General features: G+C 38.7%; 3 protein-coding genes across 3 annotated transcripts in view; 2 read left to right on the forward strand and 1 right to left on the reverse strand.

Moving 5' to 3' along the window:
- LOC145215252 (transient receptor potential cation channel subfamily M member 1-like) overlaps positions 1 to 14,243 on the forward strand; it is a 28,317-nt gene extending 14,074 nt beyond the window's left edge. Inside the window, exons 26-37 of the mRNA XM_080083934.1 lie at positions 222 to 342; positions 6,456 to 6,640; positions 6,772 to 6,907; positions 7,391 to 7,514; positions 8,307 to 8,421; positions 9,195 to 9,318; positions 10,029 to 10,105; positions 10,521 to 10,737; positions 11,193 to 11,542; positions 12,132 to 12,307; positions 12,587 to 12,681; positions 13,112 to 14,243. Of these exons, the coding sequence (XP_079940060.1) occupies positions 222 to 342; positions 6,456 to 6,640; positions 6,772 to 6,907; positions 7,391 to 7,514; positions 8,307 to 8,421; positions 9,195 to 9,318; positions 10,029 to 10,105; positions 10,521 to 10,737; positions 11,193 to 11,542; positions 12,132 to 12,307; positions 12,587 to 12,681; positions 13,112 to 13,376 (1,985 nt within the window). The 3' untranslated portion in view covers positions 13,377 to 14,243. The remainder of the gene's footprint in view (positions 1 to 221; positions 343 to 6,455; positions 6,641 to 6,771; positions 6,908 to 7,390; positions 7,515 to 8,306; positions 8,422 to 9,194; positions 9,319 to 10,028; positions 10,106 to 10,520; positions 10,738 to 11,192; positions 11,543 to 12,131; positions 12,308 to 12,586; positions 12,682 to 13,111) is intronic.
- Positions 14,179 to 17,122, reverse strand: LOC145215254 (snRNA-activating protein complex subunit 3-like). The gene is made up of 8 exons (XM_080083936.1): positions 16,887 to 17,122; positions 16,681 to 16,811; positions 16,002 to 16,179; positions 15,389 to 15,535; positions 15,070 to 15,251; positions 14,830 to 14,997; positions 14,544 to 14,628; positions 14,179 to 14,411 (listed from the first exon to the last, which is right to left on the reverse strand). The coding sequence occupies exons 1-8, from the start codon at positions 17,109 to 17,111 to the stop codon at positions 14,238 to 14,240; spliced, it is 1,290 nt and encodes a 429-aa protein (XP_079940062.1). The 5' UTR covers positions 17,112 to 17,122; the 3' UTR covers positions 14,179 to 14,237.
- Positions 17,123 to 17,886: 764 nt separating this feature from the next.
- Positions 17,887 to 21,210, forward strand: LOC145214642 (uncharacterized). The gene has a single exon (XM_080083204.1). The coding sequence runs from the start codon at positions 17,920 to 17,922 to the stop codon at positions 20,653 to 20,655; it is 2,736 nt and encodes a 911-aa protein (XP_079939330.1). The 5' UTR covers positions 17,887 to 17,919; the 3' UTR covers positions 20,656 to 21,210.
- The last annotated feature ends 23 nt before the right edge of the window (positions 21,211 to 21,233 follow it).

The following is a 21,233-nucleotide window of genomic DNA, read 5'->3' on the forward strand; positions in this document are numbered from 1 at the left end:
ATTTAAATCCAGAGTTTATAAACCTATAGTTGAGTAATGTTCGGTGTGCCTGTAGAAGTTAAAAAGCACTGCTTAAATGTGCATGTGTGTGTATATCTTTCGTAAATGTTTTTTTTTTTCATTTAGTTAAATTAATTATGCCAATAGGATAAAAAGTAGGTAACGCAAAAGGGGTTCAGTTTTTTTTAAATCTTTGTGTTAAAATGCTCTGTTTTTTTTAGCTTGCCATGGAGACGACCCGAGTTTGTGCGTTGTTGGCTCCTGGATCGCACCAACGTTCATGACCATCTACTTGTTGGTCGCCAACATTCTGCTATTGAACCTGCTAATCGCCGTTTTCAAGTAAGTTTGCATTTACTACAGCTACTCAGAATTTCGCCGTTTTCGCAGCTGTAGCAATTCAAATATGTCGCAGCTTATTCATTGTGTCTGCGTTGTAAAAACTGGGTTTGTATTGCCATAAAATTCTAGTCACCAGCACCGTACGCACAATGCAAGGAACGATTTTCCTCGGGCAAAGGAGTGTCTGTTTCTTACAATAATTACTGTCTGCGGAATACAAATGTAAATGGTCGTTAAATTCGCCCATTATGTTGCCAATATACGTTACACCAGCAACAGCTGCGAATCGTCTGTTTTGTAGCTCGAATAGGCAAGGTTGCTATTCCAGTGACGTTTGAGAACAAATACAGAAACGTCATCTGCATAAAATGGTTCCTGTAGTGTGTTTGTTTTATGCTACCGCATTTTTAGTCTAAAGCAGGGGTCCGCAAATAGTGGGTCGCGACCCAAACTTGGGTCGCGAGACCTTCCAGTCTGGGTCGCAAAATATTTTAAATTTTCCATGAATATAAGCATCGCATCTATAGTATTAATAAACTTTCAGCTTTTTCAACCAAATTATTATTACATTGTTACATATGACTACGTAACTGTTACATACAGTCTATGTAACTGTTGTGTTTTCAATCACGTTTGCGCCTTGCTTCTTTACAGAGTCCAAATAAGCACAGTTTGCTTGTTGTAACTTAGGTTGTATTCAATCGAAATCAGTAAAATAGAATAGTAACGTAGTAAGTGAACAGCCTTTTATAGGCTCACGAAGTAATTGCAAACGCACCAATTACATTCCTGCAGTAGGCACAAATCATGCGCGTACACACACACAACGCATAGCAATGAAAATAACACAAGAATGCCTCGAGCCGCGTGCTCGGGAATAGCGCGGTTGCGTTCCACAACACCTCCCCTTTTAAATTATTGTTCACCCTGAACATCGTAGCCGAACCTCCTCGGCTGTAGACGTTGTCTCTTCGAGCGACGGGGATTGTCAGGACCAAAGCTCGGGGAATCGGGAGGAGTAGATGAGGATGATGCTGGTGTATCAGTGGACGGGACCAGCGGAATATGCTCTGACGGAAATGAGAGTTCAGGCTCACCCGGGTCATCGTCTTCATTAGGGTATCTGGGGCGAAGTTGGTCAAGGTGACGTCTCCAGATTGGACCACGAGGAAATACTCTCACGTTAAATGTTCTACTCCCACAGCATTTAACAATAGTGGCAGGAACCCATCTTTTTGAGCCATCGTGTCTAGATCCAAAATATTGCGCGTAACATGGATCACCATTTCGGAAACTGATACGCACTGGTTTGTTGTTCTTCGATACGGCATTTTGTTGCTGGCGTTGCAAGACATGTGTAGGTGATGGTACCATCGTGTCAATGAGCGATCGAATTTGTCGAGCGTTGAGCAGCTCGCTCGGGGAGAAACCGCTAGAATTTGGGGTTCTTCGGTACTGAAGAAGAAACTCCTGTAAAGCGTCTTTCGGGGGTTTCTCTGACTTCTTCATTGCCTTCTTGAACGTTTGAACTAGCCGTTCGGCGGCGCCATTTGTGGACGGGTGATAAGGCGCACCCGTTAGATCAGTGGTTCTTAACCTTTTTTCCTTGCTGCACCCCTTTAAAATCAACGACCAATTTTCGCACCCCCTTTCAAATCACTAACCAATTTTCGCTCCCCCTTCTGTAATTGCCTAAATAGAATAGACCTAACCAACCTTAATGATTCTGCATCCCCGCACCCCCTAGGAACAGTTCTCGCACCCCTTGGGGGTGCGTGCACCCCAGGTTAAGAACCCCTGCGTTAGATGAACAATACCCCTCTGCCGGCAGAAATCCTGGAACTCGGCAGAAACGAAAGCCTGCGCGTTATCCGAGACAATAGTGTGTGGATAACCAAAATGTGCGAAGTCTTCTTCGAGCAAGTTCATGGTCGCCTTGGAAGTCATCAATGAAGTAGCATGAATGCACGGGTACTTAGAATAAGCGTCGATCATGAGCAACCAATTGCTTTCCAAGAAGTTTACAGCATGGTCGATGTGAACACGACTCCATGGTTTTTCAGGAATCATCCATGGATGGACAGAAGGTTTAGTGGGAAGGTTTTGCTGTTCTCCGCATATGGAACATTTTCGGCAAAGACTCAGAATATCGTCATCAATGTTCGGCCAGTACACTGCAGACCTAGCCAACTGTTTCATCCTTTGAATCCCAAAGTGACCTTGGTGTAGCAGTTGTAGCACGTGTTGTCGTAGCTTTTGCGGAATGACCAATCGAGTTCCATAGAACAGACAACCATGAGAAACTGTCAATAAATCAGCTGACCTGCGAAACTTTGCAGCTGGATCATTCGAGGAAAGAGTTGTTGGCCAACCGTGTTGGACAAAACGCATGACTCGGGAAAGAACATCATCTTTTCCGGATTCCTTCTTCATGGTGTTGGGGTCTGTGGGCTGGACTTGACGACTTAGCGTAGTGATGGTGCAAACAGTGTCGACATCATCTGTAGTTTCCTCTTTGTCAAAATAGGCATCTTCCCCTTGTGGTAAACGGCTGAGTGCATCGGCGTTCTGGTGACTGGCGGTCTTCCTGTACTCGATTTTGTATTTAAACTGACCAAGGAAAAGCGCCCATCGTGCTAACCGATTAGCCGCAAGTGGAGGTGTTGGCTTGGTAGGACCAAAAAGTGCCAACAATGGCTTGTGGTCGGTGACAAGAATGAATTCACGACCAAAAAGATACTGGTAAAACTTCTTCAGTGCAAAGATAATTGAAAGAGCCTCTTTTTGGATTTGGCTGTAGTTGCGCTGACTGGAGGAGAGTAGCTTTGAGACATTGGCAATTGGCCTCTCGCTTCCGTACGAATAGCGATGAAAAAGTACGGCACCAATGCCAACATTGGACGCATCACAAGATATCCCAATAGGAAGAGAGGGATCAAAGTAAGTTAAGACATTGTCAGTAGACAGCAATGTCTTCAATTGACGGAAAGCTTTTGATTCTTCGTTATTCCAACTCCAAAGAACTTTGTCTCGAGTCAGACGATACAGAGGTTCAGCAATGGAAGAAAAACTTGGTGGCAAGAATTTGCTATAAAATTGAACCGACCCAAGGAACGAACGTAGCGCCGATACGTCTTTCGGTGCAGGCATATTGAGCACAGCATCGAGTTTAGAAGCTTTCCTGATGCCGTCTTTATGAAGTAAATGACCCAAGTATTCAACTGTGGGTTGTGCAAACTTGCATTTCTCGAAACGACAGCGAAGCCCCTTCTCACTTAAACGTTGAAGCAATCGACGTAGATTTTTCAAGTGATCTTTTGCGGATGAACCGTTGACAAGTAAATCATCGAGATATACAGCCACTCCTGGGAGATCTTGCGTCATTTCGTCCATAATCTGTTGAAAATATCCCGGAGCCGAGGTGATGCCAAACGGTAATACATTTTGCAGCAAGACACCTCGGTGAGTGCTCAAAGCCAACCTTTTCCGGCTTTCGGGACCTAGACGTATTTGGTTGTACGCATCAGCAAGATCGATTTTCGTGAAACCAAATCCTCCTCGAAGCTTCTGCATCAAAGTATCTGGAAGAGGTAGTGGATGTCGATGGAGTGCCAATTGGGGATTTACCGTGGCTGAATAATCCCCGCAAAGTCTTAGTCGTGGCCTGTTGTGAGTTGACAACGGTGCTTTTCGAACGGGAACCACTGGTGTACCCCAGTCATTGAACTTCACTGGAGTCCAGATTCCTCGGGCAATTCCTGCATCATATTCACGGGCAACATCTTCTTGTAGCGCAAATGGCACAGAACGGTGCTTAAAGAAAACCGGTTTAGCCTCCGCTTGAAACTTCACTTCAAGCTCTAAACCTTTCAAGCAACCAAGTTCAGGTTTGAAAATGTCTTTAAACTCGTTGCAAAGACCTCGGCAAGCATCTTGTAAAGGCAGATAGCGTTGGTCGTCCGACGTAACAACGGAATTCACGCAATCTTTGGAAGATGAATGATGCAGTATGTCGTCAACCGAAATCTCCAAAGAACAAATGGCATTGCGACCAAGCAAATTTAAGCGCGGAACTTTCGTGACAAAGAAATCTTGATTAAAGACTCGACCACCATACGTAGTTGGCGTCGTAAACATACCCAACAAAGGCACTGGGTGCTCTGTCGCAGAATTAAAACGTCGATCAGAAGCCCGAAGCTTAGGCGACCCGATTCTCTTCCAATCGTGGACAGACAAGAAATTTCCACTGGTTGCTGTATCCAGCTCAAACTCGCAAAATTTGCCAAAAAGTGACACCACAACCTCCAACTTGTGTAGTGGGGAATAAGTGGAAATTGACTTTAGAAAATGAACATTCGTCATCGAATTAACCACATCGGACTTCTTCTTACGGCAAGCATCTTCAGTATGACCTATGCGATTGCAATATCGACACGTCGCATTCTTGTGACGGCAAACCGGCGCAAAATGACCAGTTTTCCCACAGCGATAACATCGGGCAGCTTCTTTGGGCTTCTCATTCGGTGCGGATTTTGTAGACTGCTTCTTGGATCCGCGCACCTTACGCACAGAACCGCTTGTCCCATAGACGGTTTCCTTTGCAACTTGCGCCGCATCCTCCGTCTGCATGGCAACCTCAATCGCACGAGAGAAAGTAAGTTCATCTGACTTGAGTTTAAACATGGCCTTCAACACCGCTTCATTGGATATTGAACAGATGAACCTGGTTCGTAAAGCTTCATCCAACGGATCTTTGATAGAGGTGAAATCGCATGTAGCAGCATCGTGACGAATCCGGGCGGCCAATTCCTGCACCGTTTCACCTGGCTTTCGCTGCATGTTGCTCCAAAACCGAAACCTTTCGCGAATAATAAAACGCTTGGGATCAAATTGATCTTTCATGAAGCCTTCAATCTCCGTCATTGTTAAATCGTTGACGTCTTTCGCTGGCGAACTTTGTCCTGCTAAATTGGACAGCAGCTTGTAAGTTGTAGTGGTTTGGTTCGTCAAAAACACTTGGGCAACCCTCTTTTCGGATATTGCATGAGCCTTTACAAATGTTGAGAAGCGAGACCAGTAGTCGTCCCACAATTCTGTCGTAGAATCAAAGGGGTTAAAGCTAGGTGCAGCAACATTAGAATTAGCAACGGCGGAACCAGAAGACTTTTCCAACACAGACAGGATGAGATTCATTTGCTCTTTATGCTGTCGTTGTTGCTCTTCATGACGTCGTTGTTGCTCTTCATGACTTCGTTGTTGCTGTTGCATCTGCTTCTGCATCGTCTCCAATAACTTCTCCATATTGACACAAACGTTGAGATTGAAACAAGTCGTTCAGTTGACCGATCCCATCCTCGTCGCCAAAAACTCTGTTGTGTTTTCAATCACGTTTGCGCCTTGCTTCTTTACAGAGTCCAAATAAGCACAGTTTGCTTGTTGTAACTTAGGTTGTATTCAATCGAAATCAGTAAAATAGAATAGTAACGTAGTAAGTGAACAGCCTTTTATAGGCTCACGAAGTAATTGCAAACGCACCAATTACATTCCTGCAGTAGGCACAAATCATGCGCGTACACACACACAACGCATAGCAATGAAAATAACACAAGAATGCCTCGAGCCGCGTGCTCGGGAATAGCGCGGTTGCGTTCCACAACAGTAACAATGCAATAAGTTAAGTGTACCTCCGCAAGCAGTCGGAGGTACACTTTTTAAAAAGCAAAATTTTTAAAACGCAGTATTATTCTCAAAAGGATAATTGCCAAATTATAATTTATCATTTTGCAAGGAGAAAATACTTAATTTTTTTTACTGTTTGTTAAAGGAAAACCACTTATCTTTTGAGACATTATGGAAAATTGAAAAAAAATGTTGAAATTGCGGCACAATTAGGCCCTATGTGTAGTCAAACACGAATAAAGCCCAAACCGTTTTACAACATTTACAAAACACATGCAAATAACAAAAGTAATTTTCCTCCAAGATTGTGATTGATGTTGTATTGTTTCTGCGGTGCTTGGTAGAACTCCCCATGAACCGGCAATGTACTCAGTGTTACTTTATCATACTCACACAAAAATACTTCAACAAAGGCGTTGATTTCATTTACTCAGCAACACCTATGCAAGAGTGAAGAGCTACTCGGACAAGATCTGGAAATTTCAGCGTTATCTCACTATCGTTGAGTTCGAGCTTCGTCCGGTGCTTCCCCCTCCCCTTATACTTCTCAGTTACGTTGTCATGATCCTGCAGCGTCTTTGCAAAAAACGCAAGAACGTTACTTCAGATCGAGGGCTCAGTAAGTACTATAGGCCCAGATCAATGGTTCTTAACCGTTTTTATTAACGTTTTCCCTGAGAACGACTCCAGTAACTGATTTTTTGAGTCTGATTGGATACAACTGTCCAATGTCCATGTATCGTATTTCAGAACTATTTCTGGATGAAGATGACGTTGAAAAGTTACATGACTTCGAAGAAGAATGTGTAGACGAATTTTTCCGTGGTAACAATATCTCAACGTTGGGTGAAAGCATTCACAATGACAAACAGAAGTCAGACGAAAAGTAAGTCTTTGTTGTTGTTTTTGTCATTTTATCTCGATAAGCACCAACATATTTTTGTACCATGGTTAGTTTTCATAGAAACAAAAAAACGATGTCAAAACTTTTAACATGCTGCGTTGGATTAAAATTAATCACTGTACCCATTAACATAATGGTCGATATTTAGGATATAATAAGTGTTAAAAGGAGAATATGTTTTTCAACACCCTAAGTTGCCAGCAGTGATTTTTTAACTTGGTTCGACAGGCGTCCTCAAAATTATAAACATTCAAACGTTGTTGGTTTAGAAAGTGAAATAGGGGATAGGCCAATGGTTATAAATTTACGTTTACAAAACTTACATTTATATGGAGACTTTATGGCTGATACAAACACCTTCATTTTACAATCTATTTCAGTTCCGCAAAATTTAGACTATTCAACTTTCCAATCTTGTACAGGGAAAGCGGAATTTCGTTTAAATGATGGCATTTTTTTCTACAGACTGTTGCCCCTCGAGAGATTACTTGATACGATGGAAGATATGTGTGAGCGGGAAATACTTCTTACCAATCAAATCGACGATCTTAACGAAAGACTTGCTCACCTGGAAGACATTAATATCAAGGTAGACGATTTAAATCCCTCCAGTACGAGTTTTTTAGTCGACTCATACTGTTTTGTCCGTATTTTTTTTCTGTCTAAATCTGGTTTGTTCCAACCATTTGGTCACAGAAGAGTATTCAAATTTGCAAACGTGTTAGTTGGTTATCCGAATTTGATCCTCTAAAAGTCTAAAAGATTGATCTCAGGTCCCTAAAACATGACACAGAATCAAGTATCCCATCGTTCGTTATCGCACATTGCTTTTTTTGCTGCTTAGTGCTGGATCAAAAATTGCTGAACATCGTATGCACAATGATATGCATAAATTTCAAGGCGTTTCAGTACTGAATGGCAAATGCATAAAGACGTCTATAGCAAATAATGTAACAACGGGCGTGCACAAAATTGGAATTATTTTTGTTTTGGTTTAAATAACAAAGCGATAGTGCTTCGATTTCATAATCAGTCAACAAAAACTGTTGTGTAATCAGTGATCGTCGACATAAAATGCATTTACTATTGTATGGAAAGATCCTGTATAAATGTAAAAGCATATGAGCCAATAAATGATAAGCTGCAGACAGTGCACACTGTTTCGACCTATAAGGTCTCATCAGTGCAGCTGGTGACGAGAGATCGGCCGCATTGGCTAGTGTAGCCATCAAACGGCACCCCAGTTTGTGGTGAGCAACAGGGTACAACCCCATACATCACCCAGTCTGTGCGATGCCACAACTGGGCATACAGCACAAATGAAACTGGCTCACAGTGGCCAAGCAACTATCATATCCTGTATAAAATATGATATTTTTAGTTGTTGGGTCGCCACATCAGCGGATCATCGGCTAATCTCCGATCTCGTCAAAACACAGGAAGGACAGAATCTTTATCCGAAACCGACCGCTATCTTCCAGCTCCGTCAGAACTAGGTAACAAAAATGTTGCATTATTTCATAATTCAGTATTATCCATTTTGCCTTGTCAACTATTGATAGGAAATTTTATAAATATTAGCAATTTAAACAATTTCAATTCTTGGCCCTAAGGCCCGATCCACACTGGTTAATTGCTCGCACGCACGATCGCTCGCTTGGCTTGGAATTGCGTCGGCGTTGACCACATTGTCTACTTCATGCTTGGTTGACTGCTAACATTTTGTCAAGACTAAATGATATGAAATCCCGCATAAGATTATTAAACATAACGTTTCCTGAATAATATTTGCTTTATTACTCATTTCTATATATTTGCTGATCTGTGATTACTAGCTGGCACAACGTAACGAGTTTAAACATTATCTGGTATTTATGTAACATCGTTTGGGATACACAAAATATATCAAAGAACATATATATGCAGTTTTACTAACATAAACACCATGTGGCTCAACCCCTGCATAGCAAATTCGTTCACTTTTGCCTGCACGCGCTGCCCGAACAATGGATTTTCAATTCGGCTGCGAGCGACGCACGCAGCGTGAGATCAAGCTCGCGCCGCCTGCGGACAAAACATTAATAAACAAAGATCGTGCGAGCAGTGTGGATGGGGCCTAAGAGATGATTATGTAGCCCAGCTTTTTTCAGTTATGTTTTAGTCTAAATGCCCGTTTAAAGCAGTATTAAATATATTTCATTTCAAAAAATATTGTTAATCAACTTATTCAATACATTCTTGTTGTGAATTAAACAATTTCGTTACTTAGGACCTCTACCTGAAACAAGCGCAGCACGAGCTTGGATGTCATTACGTCATCGCTCAAGAATACGTCAAGACTCGGAAATGAGTTCAGCGAGCGACTGGCATCCCATCAACTTCGGCAACTCCAGGTTCGTAAGTCTTTCGTAGGTGAACATAAGACTGTATGAAAGACGGCATTTTCCACCAGAGTATGTAAACTGGTTTCTAAAAACCGTGCTTATACAGAAATCGTCCTGAACCAATCGGCCCTCATTATTGATGATACCAGTTGTGGATAATGTATACTAAACTAAAGCTTTCAGTATCCTTAAATTAATCTGTGTTTTTTTTTGTCAGAATCAGATTTAAGTGTATACTGAAAATTTCAGTTTAGTATAAACCAGCGGTTCTGAAACTGGGGTCCGCGAGGCAATTTGGGGGGACCCCGAAAAGGTTGAAGTACTTCTACAATCTTATTTGGAGTCGGTTTGTGCCACTGAATCAGTTCAAATCAAAGTAGAATTGAGAATCGACTGTCCATCCATTGCAAAACAATAGCATTTATTGCATGATAACTAACAAAAAAATTGTTCGCGCACAATCGTAATGTTTTTGTCTTGTCTGTGATGTCACAACCAGTTTTTGGATCGTTGTTATGCGCATTTTTTCATAACTAGGTAAAATCCTGCAATCAACTTTCGTTTTTCTGAAATACACATTCAGGCTGCCGCGAGCCCTCGAAAAATGGCAAAGGGACCGTTTTGAAAAAAATATGAAAAAGTTTGAGAACCACTGGTATAAACGCTTTTTTTATTTGAATTGGGATAAGGACATAACGGTTATTTTTTACGTGGTTTAGAACACGGAGCTGCGACAAAAGCAAGACGTCAATTTTACCGGAATTGGAAAAACCTTTGCGAAGAACCAATTCCACAGGTCAGTTATGTTGCGCAGTTTTTTAAAACGTTTACAAAGTCGTGTGAAATGTTTGATTGTTGCAACAGAACATAAGTTTTTGTCCCGCCCTGAAAGATTTTCAACATTTTACTTTCGTACAAATCAGAATTCTTGTTTTTTCTAGTGGTTGGTGAAGTTTTTATTTTATTGCCATTGTCGATCCATTTTTATTTAATATAAAGAAAAATTGAATCATAACACTAAAACTTTGGACAATATCGCATGTAATGTCACTAGTGCTACAAAAATGTTTGTGCCATCTTTAACAGAAACGTTTAAATAACTAAGTATGATTATTGGCAACCACATATGGGACTTTGAATTAAATTTGTATCCAATTTTTTTAAACAAAAACACCTTGCTAAAGCCCAGATATTAACGAAATATTCTGTAGGCGTGTTGGCCGACAATAAATCAGACAATCTGCTGCAAGTTCCAAGCGATCGGTCCAAGTTTGGTTTCACCACACAAATGTCAATGCCCGATGACGAACTGAAGTCTCTCTCGTGTCAGGATATTATGCTGGCAAGCTCTGAACACAGGTTGAAGTTTATGCCTGCTTCTGGCACTGACAGAGATGGAAACGATCAGGCTGCTCCAATTGGCCAAAGGTAAGTTGTTTTGTTTAGTGTTAACCACCACCCCTTAAAATCGCTTCACTTGTCGAAATCGTAATCGGTCGACCGACGTCATTTACTTGTGACGTTGCGCATGGGCTTGTGCCAAACTGGTGACCGATCAAAAAATGGATGTTTTGAAACGAATCGTGTGTTGTTAATGTAAACCAGTCGCACTGCAAAACACATTTTCGAATGTATATGCTGAACAAGACACAAAAGACTTATTAGTTGTGTAGAGACAACATATGTTAGACATTAAGTTCAAAGAATAAAAAGTTTGGTTTTAGAGATTTCTCAATAAAAATCGACCGACTTTATAGTTTCATACAGTTAAACATACTGCTTAAATACTTGACATAAGTGGTTTCAATAAACTCTTGTTTTTTAACTACGTTGTTGTTGTCAAAAATTGCATGCTTTTACCCTTAAACATTGTTTCACACTAGGAGCGGGTCGTCACTACACCGTCACGTCGCCATCGACGAAGACGTGACTCAGCAGAGATATGATGACGCAGCAAGTCAGTGTAGCGGCGTTTGGTTGTCAGATCCAGCTCCAAAGGACACGCCACCCCCACAAAGGACTACACGGCGATCGAACGAAATCACACCCCCAAGAAGTAGTTTATCGTGTTTTGAACTCAGTCCCGTGTCTGAAGGTGCAGGGAAATCTCACTTTGAAAACAAGACCATTGCGACCGAATTGCCGCTGTTGAACGGACTAACAGACGTCGCGACAAGCTCGGTGTCGAAGAATAACCGCCCAAAGCTATCACTTACTTCTAATGCAAGCTTTGGTACGTATATTTCAAGCGACAATGCTGAAAGGTGCCAAAACTGTTTCACCCCTTTGCAGGAATTGATGGTAAAGTTAAGTTTGTTTGACATGCTGAAAATTTACCCCAAAATTTATTTAACATTCTTATTTTCCAAATAACCCAATTTTACTTATGTTTATTTACCCCTATGCATGTCAAAGGAGTAGACTTATTCCTGGTTGGAAAAATCTTGGATTTTCTATTGGTTGTGGCGTAACAGACATATGTAGTTTATTCTTATCTTCAAAAACTAAAATGTTTTAACACACCAAGTAAAGACTTAAAAAATAACTTAATTAAAAAGCTGCCAGAGAGCTGGTACATAAAAAGTACATAATACTGGCATTTTAACAAATAGCTGTCGTTAGAAAAAAAACGTCTGCCTTTACTGAATACAAGTTTTAATGTCATGATTTTATAATCTTTTCTTTTTATTAAATCTTGTTTTATAAATCTTAACGTTATATTTACAAAACAGCAACTGCCTAAAACAATGCCACCCGGCGCAACTTATATGTTGATAACAACTGAAAGAAACTATGCGTAAAGCCCAATATTTTTCCTTCAGACAAATCGTCCAGCATGAAGAAGCGATACAATGCAACACCGACTCTCAGCATACGACCTTCCCCCGGCTTGCCCAGGCCCCACTATAAAAGCATCACAGACACAATTGACACTTCAAGGTGGCATGAAATCTACGCACCTCTAGCCCCACAAACCCCATTTGACTGCTGGTGGAAGGTAAAAGCTAGATTCAAATACTGGGTCTTAGATTTGAATGGAAAATCAAATCAGCAAACGGATTTTTTTAAAGTTGCCGATATTTCGATTTTTTAGCATATCATTACAATAAACCCATCCATCGCTGCTTCTTGTGACAAAAACAAACAAAGATTGGGATAATTATGTACGCTTGCGGCCTGGCTCGCAAAAACCAGCGCTAAATCACATACACACTTTAAAACTGTTTAGCCGTCCATCGATTTTGTTTTAACGTTTGAATTTTTTCCCGCCTCGCAGGAGCCTGATTTCGACAGCACTAAGCCAATCCGCTACAGCGATCAAACTTCGCTCAGTGAATGGGAGGATTGTGAGCTGGACAATAGCAGAAGAAAGTAAGTTGTATTGCGACTTTTTGGTTATAATAACTTAACCCCCTTTAGAATACCGTAACAGTCTTTCCGAATTACACTTATGAGAGATGTAGTAATAATACTTCTGTAGGCCAGCTTGTCTGTTGAGCATGTGTATGAATTTAAAAAGCTTTGGGATCCATAAATTTTAGTTAACCCATCAAATCCATTTGGTTACAACTTGCATAAACGTTTGTGACTAAATCCACGATTTTAGATTTTACTCTTTCATTAAACCTCTTGGACTGAACCAAAGAAAAAAAATCCCAAAATTGATTGAAAAACACTGTAAAATTTCTTGTAAAAATAGATGAACACTGTGAAAATAGGTTTGGTTTGATCTTAAATGTTGAGATGTACAGGCTCTTACTAGGTATATATGAAAAAAATCAACACCAATTCTTTCTTACAGGAGCAAGAAACACATGAACAAGCATAAGAAGCACATGCACCGAAAACGTGACAAGCTTGTCATTGCAGAGTTAGAGGAAGACCCTAGTGTCTCAAAATCGGTTCCTACAACTCCCAGGATGGGCCGTAATGTGAACAACAATGCAACAGACCCCCTGTGTTCCACTGCCACTTTTCCACGCTCACGATCTCACACTCACTCATTGCGCAAGTCTTATTCCCAGACCAGCTGTGTTGATAGCCTTCGACTGCTGCCCGACGACTAGAGATTCTTTTTTAATACTGTTTTACATACGTATATACACACATCACACTAGTATTTTTTCACTATTATGCCTGTCACACATATATGACCCAAGATGCTTTGCAAGGTTTTTTTTTTAATAAGTTCTCTTTGTTTTTTAATTAATACCAAAATTTGGAAATGGTTGACTGCCCAAAGCATGTTGGAAAATCAATTTATGACATGTATAAGCATGTATGTTGCAATTGATGGATTGGGCTATGTTTGCAACATGTACTACTTTGAGTTTTTTTCTAGTCTTGAGGTTTAAATACATGCTTCAGCTTGTACTTGCTTTTCATAAAATGAAAACGCTTTTAATAATTTTTTGCTTCTAACCTAAATTAATTATCGTACTTGCCATGACATTTTGCACCCACTCTTGGACATTTTAATGGCACCACAAATCTTGTCATACTGCAACACTATTTTGAAATGACTAGTTAATTATATTTTAGGCCAACTTACCCCAGTTGCTAACAAAGGACTTAAAAATAAAATTCCTCCTATGCAACATATATTTTTAAGCTTTCCTTTAATGAAATATTATAAACTTGTACAATTGGGTTACAATAGTAAACTATTGCTGGGAACACTAAGCTAAAGCATGTTGTTCTATCATCTCAACACATTTTATGTAATCAACTCATTTGTTGTGTCTCACAGCATTTTTGCTGCCCATTTCTTGTCACTGAATGAACTGCGAATTAGAAAATTACCTTTATGCCAGACTGTGATGTCTCTCTATAAAATGCTTCTTGCACAAACCACATGTATAACCCAACTCTGTTGCCACACCCTTGTTTCTTTTATTAATTGCGGTGTCAATAAAAATGAAAAAAAATCAGTATTCCAGCGTACAGATGTTTACATGAGGAAAAGCAATGAAGTCTCCTATCTTGTTTCCTTGCCTGTCGTAATGTAGTTTTTTAAAACAATTGTCACAGAAAAATGTTGGATCATCCGTTGATAAACTGTCATTCCTTGTCACCCATTTCGGTAAGTACAGGTTGCACAACTTTAAAGAAGAATTTAATGATTAAGAAAACTGCACTTGCAACCTGTTTTAGTTAACCAAAGCAGCCTGGAGGATAGTTGATCAGTAAAACCTTACAAAAGTTACTGAAAAATCTTAACACCAATAACATACCTTGCAAGGAAAGGTTCGGAATTTAGCTCTGGAAACAGCTATGGGGTAAGCACTGCGCGATTGACAGTCGCTTGAGTTTAGTAACCTAAATAATTTGAAGTGAAATAGTAATATTTGAAAACACCTGTTTCTAATTACCTTTTCATAGTCAACTTTAAAGTCATGAACAGAATCAAATTATTATCACAGAATATTTAAAACAGCTTAAATGTTGATTGGCCATACTTACAGCTAGTATTAACCAACCAAGTTTATTTCAAATCTTTCAAAAGACAAAGTACAGTACCTGATATCTTTAAACACAACCAAGTGTTCACAGTTTCCCTGATGACAATAAAGGTAAGGATAGCCAAGTCTCAATTTAAGGTCATTGAATGTACAATCACCCATGCTCAGTTCATTGCAGTTTTCGGGAACACTTGTTTCATTTTCTTTTGTCCATTTCAAAATGTTTCTGCACATAAAATCTGTTGTATAAATTGGAAGAATATGACATACTGTACCTGAAGTATGAAATATTACTTACTTGCTAAGCTCTATGCAAGGTGGTCGGGTGTCATTAAAAAATGTGTTCTCGATTAAAAAGAATGATGAGGGGCATACATCCTTTAATTTTATGTCTGTTGGATGATTTGGGTTGTCAGTAAAATGACCAATTGGCTGTAGGTCGAAATCACATGGAATTTTGTCGCGCAGTTCTGTTAATTTCTGCCAAAAACAATATTGCAAATTTTGGCCCTTTTGTTAGTCAATATATTTATGTTATCAAGTGTCTAATTGCAAAATTTTAATAGAGAGATAAAAAAATCCAAAGCCACAAGCAGAATTTTATGTAGTGTACATACCTGGCTACCAAGAGCATAAAAATCAACACTGCAGTTTTTGTAATCCCTTATATTTTTAGAAAAATTAACACAAACAGTCAAAACCACATTAGGATAGGATACTTGATCCTCTGGACTTTTCACTTTGATTGTTTCAAGCCGGGCTCTCTGCAAGTAAAAAAACACTATTAAAACAGCTCAAGACTTTTTTGACTAAATCCAGAGCCCAAGATCTACAAACATATCAATAAATTTTAATATTACAGTGCTTTTCTGATTATCAGTTCCAATTGGGGAAACAGAGATCATAAGAATAAAAAAATGTAAATAATGTTTTCACTTATGTTTGTTTGCAGAAAAATTTACGATTTTTGTATTGAACCCACAAAGTGGCATAAATGGGGAAGCTTGTAAATTAATTTCTTTCGGCCACAAACTTGAGCCAACATGCAAACTGTTTTTGTTCATTTCACTATAACATGACCTTATAATGTAATTCATCAGACAACTGTATAACTATTACCCTATTGGCAAAGTTTCGACTTTAGTTGACACACACAAAGGGAGATTTTTTTTTTAGTTGACACACACGAAGCAGATTTAGTTGACACACACAAAGGGACTTTTTACTAACCAGTTCACAGTCTATCTCATTGTATTTGCTTCTTAGTAACACAGGTTTTCCCTTTTCTGGATGATATGCTGATTTGCGCCAATGCTCCAATGTTACTAAACCAGTGTTTTTAGGAATAAGCTCAGAAGAATCCCAGTTTATCACCTCAGATTCACGAGCACAGTACAATGAAGATGGGCTGTAACAAAAAGGGATTTTTTTGAAGATCAATAATTTGCCACAAAAGCGTGCCACAAAACAGGCTAAAGAAAAATGTTTTTAGAAATGTTGTTTTAACTGAAACATTATGGAGTAAAAAATAATCCTTTGCCACTTATCTAATAAATGAATAATTTAATCAAATGCAAGATAAACAAAGGGAAGTTTGTAAGGGATTTTATGATTTATAGTCAAGTGGGGTAAAAAAAACAATTTTTGGAAACTTTGTTGCCAAACTTTTATTTTGGGAAACTAAAGGTCAGTTTTTCTTCCCAACAAAGCTGATAGGACTACTTTTATAGTTATGTGACAAGTTTTTTATTTTACTAAAAAACAAAAAAATATTTGACAAAGGCAGAGAATAAATACATCCTATGAAAAAGGAAGCAGCAACCTGAAAACTGAGACAATCTTTTTTGTGAGAGAAAATTGTGAAAAAGAAACTCTAATAGTTTGTTAATTTTTTGCGAAAAATAGCAACCTGCACACTTGCTCGAGCTCTTCTACTGTTTCTTCATCCACTTTCATTGCTTTGCTCAGGTTTTCAACACTAAACTCTTCCTTCTTTGTTGGATCCATGTCTTCTTCGGACAAAAGCAACTTGCAATCGGACTGCAACAATCAAATTTTGCAAAATCTTAAGTTCAACAAACAAACAACAACAAATGGTTTCAAAACAACACTTACCTCAAACTGACCAATGTGAACTAGTGGAGAAATATATCCATGTTCTTCGGCAAGTGTAATAAGTTCCCTTTGTTGACCAATCAAATTCAACTTCGGCATATTGGCAAATGCTAAAGTTTTTGGAACAACAGCCCCAATTATTTTGACCAAACAAACAATCAACAAACACAACACTGCAGAACGTGTTCCTTGCGTTCGGGAAATTCCCCAAATGCAGTCAAGCATGGAATTAAAAAGTTATTTAAGAAAGGTGCTTAATACAGACAGTCACGTTAAAGGCATTATTGATTAAACAAAACCACTGCGTTTCGATATTGGTGAGATGATGTTTCAATATATCCTGCCTTGATTTACGTGTCGTAAATCGCTCATATAGACTTGAAAAACTAACAACGCCGCAACTGAAAATAACGACTAAACTGCTCAAATTTACTGACCGGTAGCGTTGAATTGGCAAACTTTTGCGTTATAACTTTATCAAATGTGGCACTATTTCATCATAAAATTAATAAAGATGAATCAGGTAATTTTATTTTAACATTTTTTGATTTTGTTTGTTTATTTAATGCTAGTTTTGTTTCTTCATACAAATTCACTCGTTGCGTGTTTTGTAATTCTTCTCGCGTCAGTTGGTCGCCAATCGAACGAGAATTTGGTTCGCGGTAAATTTTAATTTTTCTTGTAGTTTTTGTTGTTTGATAGAAAAATACAGCTTTGTGCAGTTGAAGTCAATTATTTGTATGTAAGTGTTTATGTTATCTGAGTTGGGTTACTTTGGATTTGGAAAAGTGGCCTTTTGGTTATGCATAGTCAATGTAACTATCGGCTATTTAAAAGTTAAAACTAACATCATTGTTTTTTTGTTTGGAATGTTTGCAAAGTTTTATTTTTACAAAATGCTAAAAAATAACATCGTTACTTTTCCCAAACTATTGCATAAACAATAGCATTTGCTACTGTATAAAAAAATGATCAAATCATTGTTTTTATCTTCCAATTAAGGCATTACCGGTAACTTGTATTAAAATTAAACATGGATGGTGCAGTGCCTTCATGCACAGAAATTGATACATTGTTTGATAAACTGGAAGACACCAAAGGCACGAGTCATGATGATGTGATGAAAAAGCTTCAGGCCATACGCTTATGGCAGTTAATGCAACAAGAAGAACTTAAGAAACAGCAGCAATCGCAACTCGCCTTGCTGAAAGGACAAGGAGAAGACACAAAAGAGGACTTGGATGCTATGTCTGATTCTAGCGATAATGATGAACAGGAAGAACTTGAAGAGCCATCCGATAATGATATTGAAAGTGTTGATGAGGTTTTGGCTTTTCCATTAGATGATGCTTCTTGCGGGCAGTTGGAAACTATTGCTGAGCAACCATCAGTTGTTGATATTTCAGATGCTGAAAGTGCTGACTGTGAGAAAGATGTTGCAAATTCTGTGATTTCTGATTCTGAGTTTTTGTCAGAAGTTGATGATCAAGAAAAATCAGATAACGAAGATGGAGAAAATAAAGTAGAAAATGAGGAAAGTGAGAAGAAGAATAGATTGCTTGTGGATGAAGAGGCACATGAGATCCCAAAGCAGAGTGATAGACAACTTTGCTTTGATGATGTTCCTGTTGCATGTGGAGGAAACAAAAAGACTTTTGAACAACTGTTGGCAGATCAGTTAAAGTTAAACGATAACATTGATAAGACTGCAAAGAAAAATACTGCTTCTACACCAAAGCGCACATTTCTGAGAAGAGGACAAGGCATTGCTCGATTTAAAGGACCGCCAATAAGAGCAAAAAAGAAAGCACCGGAAGCAACTCAAGCTTCATCTGCCACACAGGTTGCACCAACAGAGGCCAGTGTAAAACCAGTTACAAATACTATTCACCAAACTGAAAGGCCCCTATCAGATGCTATTCCTGTTCAGGAAAATAATGAGGAAAAAAAGCCAGTCACGAGAATACGAAAAACTGCTAGAAAGAAGGAGCCAATAAAGGAATTGAAGCTAAAACCTCTAAGCCCAAAGCCTCATGTACATTTTCAAAACCCAATTTCTTCATTTCCAAATCCTGGTTTTGATTATGAAGAAAATTTGCTCGATGATCATGGGGAACAAGATATAAACGAAAATCTTGATGACACTTTGAAAGATGAAAATGCACTGTTACAAGAGTCAGTTTGGTCTGATGTTAATGATTCTGTTTTATCAATTAACACCACTGCAATTGGCAATTTAGGCCCAATTGACTTCGACAAAACATCCAATGAAACTTTTGAACAAATGGAAAAGTTCTGCAATCAAAGATATGGTTCAGATTCTCCCATAAAAAAGGAAGAAAAAAATTCTCAAAATACACAGCCCCCTCAACCTAGCAAGTTAATGCAAAGTCTGTTTCCCTCTTTGGGTCATAAAACCGTAAATGTGCCAAAATCTATTGTACCACCAAAGGAAAACACTGCTGCCTCAAACCCAGTGTCTACTAAGCAAGATGAGCAACCTAAAATCCTCAAAACTAAGTTGGAAGAAATGGAATGTGAAATAAAGAAATTCCAAGATGAAACATGTAAACTCAGCTCAGTACGCAAGCAAGAGGAAGAACAGTTGCGTTTGTTGAAAAAAGAATTCGAGGAGTTTCAAAAACAGAAGGAGGATGAGCTACAACGGCTGGATGACTTCAAAAAAATGGAAACCAAAAAATTGAAAAAAGAAAGAAAACTTTTTGAAGATCACATCACCGCCGTCAAGTCGTTGCCAAACAAAAAAGACCGTGAATATATTAGAGAGCTTGAGAAAAATATCTGTGAGCTTCAGGATGAGTTTAAAGTGAAGGAACAGCGCCTAACTGCTGCAAACAATCGATTACGAACCCAATTAGATACTGCAAATAAAGATAATGAACTGCTGAAGGAAAGGTTACATGCTGCTGAAGAGCAAATAGAAATATTTAAAAAAGGGGATGAAAAAAGGCGAAGTAAAAAATCAGGTGCTGTATGGAAAGCAATCAACAATATTGTTGATTCTACAACAATTGATGAAAATGAACCTACCACTGATATCTGTGTGCCAGAAACCAAAACTCCTGTGATTACAAATGTGTTTCCAAAGCCTGTAATACAGAAAAAGCGGGAGCCACTTGTTGACAGAAATGACAACCATTTGTGCAAAAACCAAGAGGACATGCCAACTGAAGGTCGAAAGATTGAACGAAAATTGCAGGATGGTTCTCATGAAATATCCTACAGCAATGGTACCAAAAAGGTGGTTTCTGCTGATGGAACCAATACCAACGTACAATTTGCTAATGGAGATGTCAAGACAATTGGTGCTGATGGTTCTGTATCTTACATGTACAAATCGTCAGGTACCAAGCACACAACTCACACCAATGGCATGCAAGTGATTGAGTTTAGCAACAAGCAAATTGAAAGGCATTTTCCGGATGGCTCCAAGCATATATCATTTGCTGATGGATCCAGTAAAATGATGAAACTAAATGGTACTGAGGAAACCATTTTTCCAGATGGAACAGTTATGGTAGTCAAACCAAATGGTCACAAGACAATAGAGTTCAGTAATGGGCAGCGTGAGATTCACACGGCCGAGTATAAGCGCAGAGAATATCCTGAAGGTACATGTAAAACCGTGTACAGTGATGGCCGACAAGAAACAATGTATGCCTCTGGCCGCTTACGCATTAAAGATGCCAATGGAGTACTAATCGTTGACAGAATGTTGGACAAAACTGCAGGAATTGTTGAAACTTGATTACACATGTATTGACCAACTTATTTTTTATTTGTTCACGTTTTTACCATGTAATTTCCAAGTTGTTGTTGCACTCATAACCTACTGTTTATTATTTTTTTCTGTGCTTTGTTTTGTCTGCCGTGCATATTAGATCTTTTCTAGCATGAAAAATTGCAAAACATTTGTATATGTTTTTATTGTATACAGCCCTTCTAAGTTTTTTGCAAGTGGAAAAAGTTATTTTGACAGTGTGAAAATGTTACTCATTTTAAAATTTGGTTTGCTGATTTTTTGTTTGGTCTGAAATCTAGAGGGCTGTGTCTGATTATTCTTAATGCGATTTTGTGTATACCGCTATATATTAATAGTAAATATAATGAAACTTGTGACAAAATAGTACATGACAAAAAAGAAAGCAAATTTCTCTTAGCAACTGTTAGAACAAAGCCTTACATTCAATTTCAAGTCATTGCTTTTTATGCACATTTGTGTTTTACAGTAAATCTGATTGTTTTTTGTGTGATACGACTTTCTATTCCGTAAAGTTTATTATAATGTATGGGTGTTTTATAGGCAATTGGTAGGGCCATAGTTTG

Source organism: Phallusia mammillata, chromosome 2 (genome assembly GCF_965637545.1).
Source record: "Phallusia mammillata chromosome 2, kaPhaMamm4.hap1.1, whole genome shotgun sequence".
NCBI lineage: Eukaryota > Metazoa > Chordata > Ascidiacea > Phlebobranchia > Ascidiidae > Phallusia > Phallusia mammillata.

Coding starts and splice junctions, on each gene's coding strand:
- LOC145214642 (XM_080083204.1), top strand. CDS start 17,920: ATGGATGGTGCAGTGCCTTCATGCACAGAAATTGATACATTGTTTGAT.
- LOC145215254 (XM_080083936.1), bottom strand. CDS start 17,111: ATGCTTGACTGCATTTGGGGAATTTCCCGAACGCAAGGAACACGTTCT. Junction 14,998..15,069: donor CCTTGCATAGAGCTTAGCAA/GTAAGTAATATT, acceptor TTTTATGTGCAG/AAACATTTTGAAATGGACAA. Junction 14,412..14,543: donor TCCGAACCTTTCCTTGCAAG/GTATGTTATTGG, acceptor TCTTCTTTAAAG/TTGTGCAACCTGTACTTACC.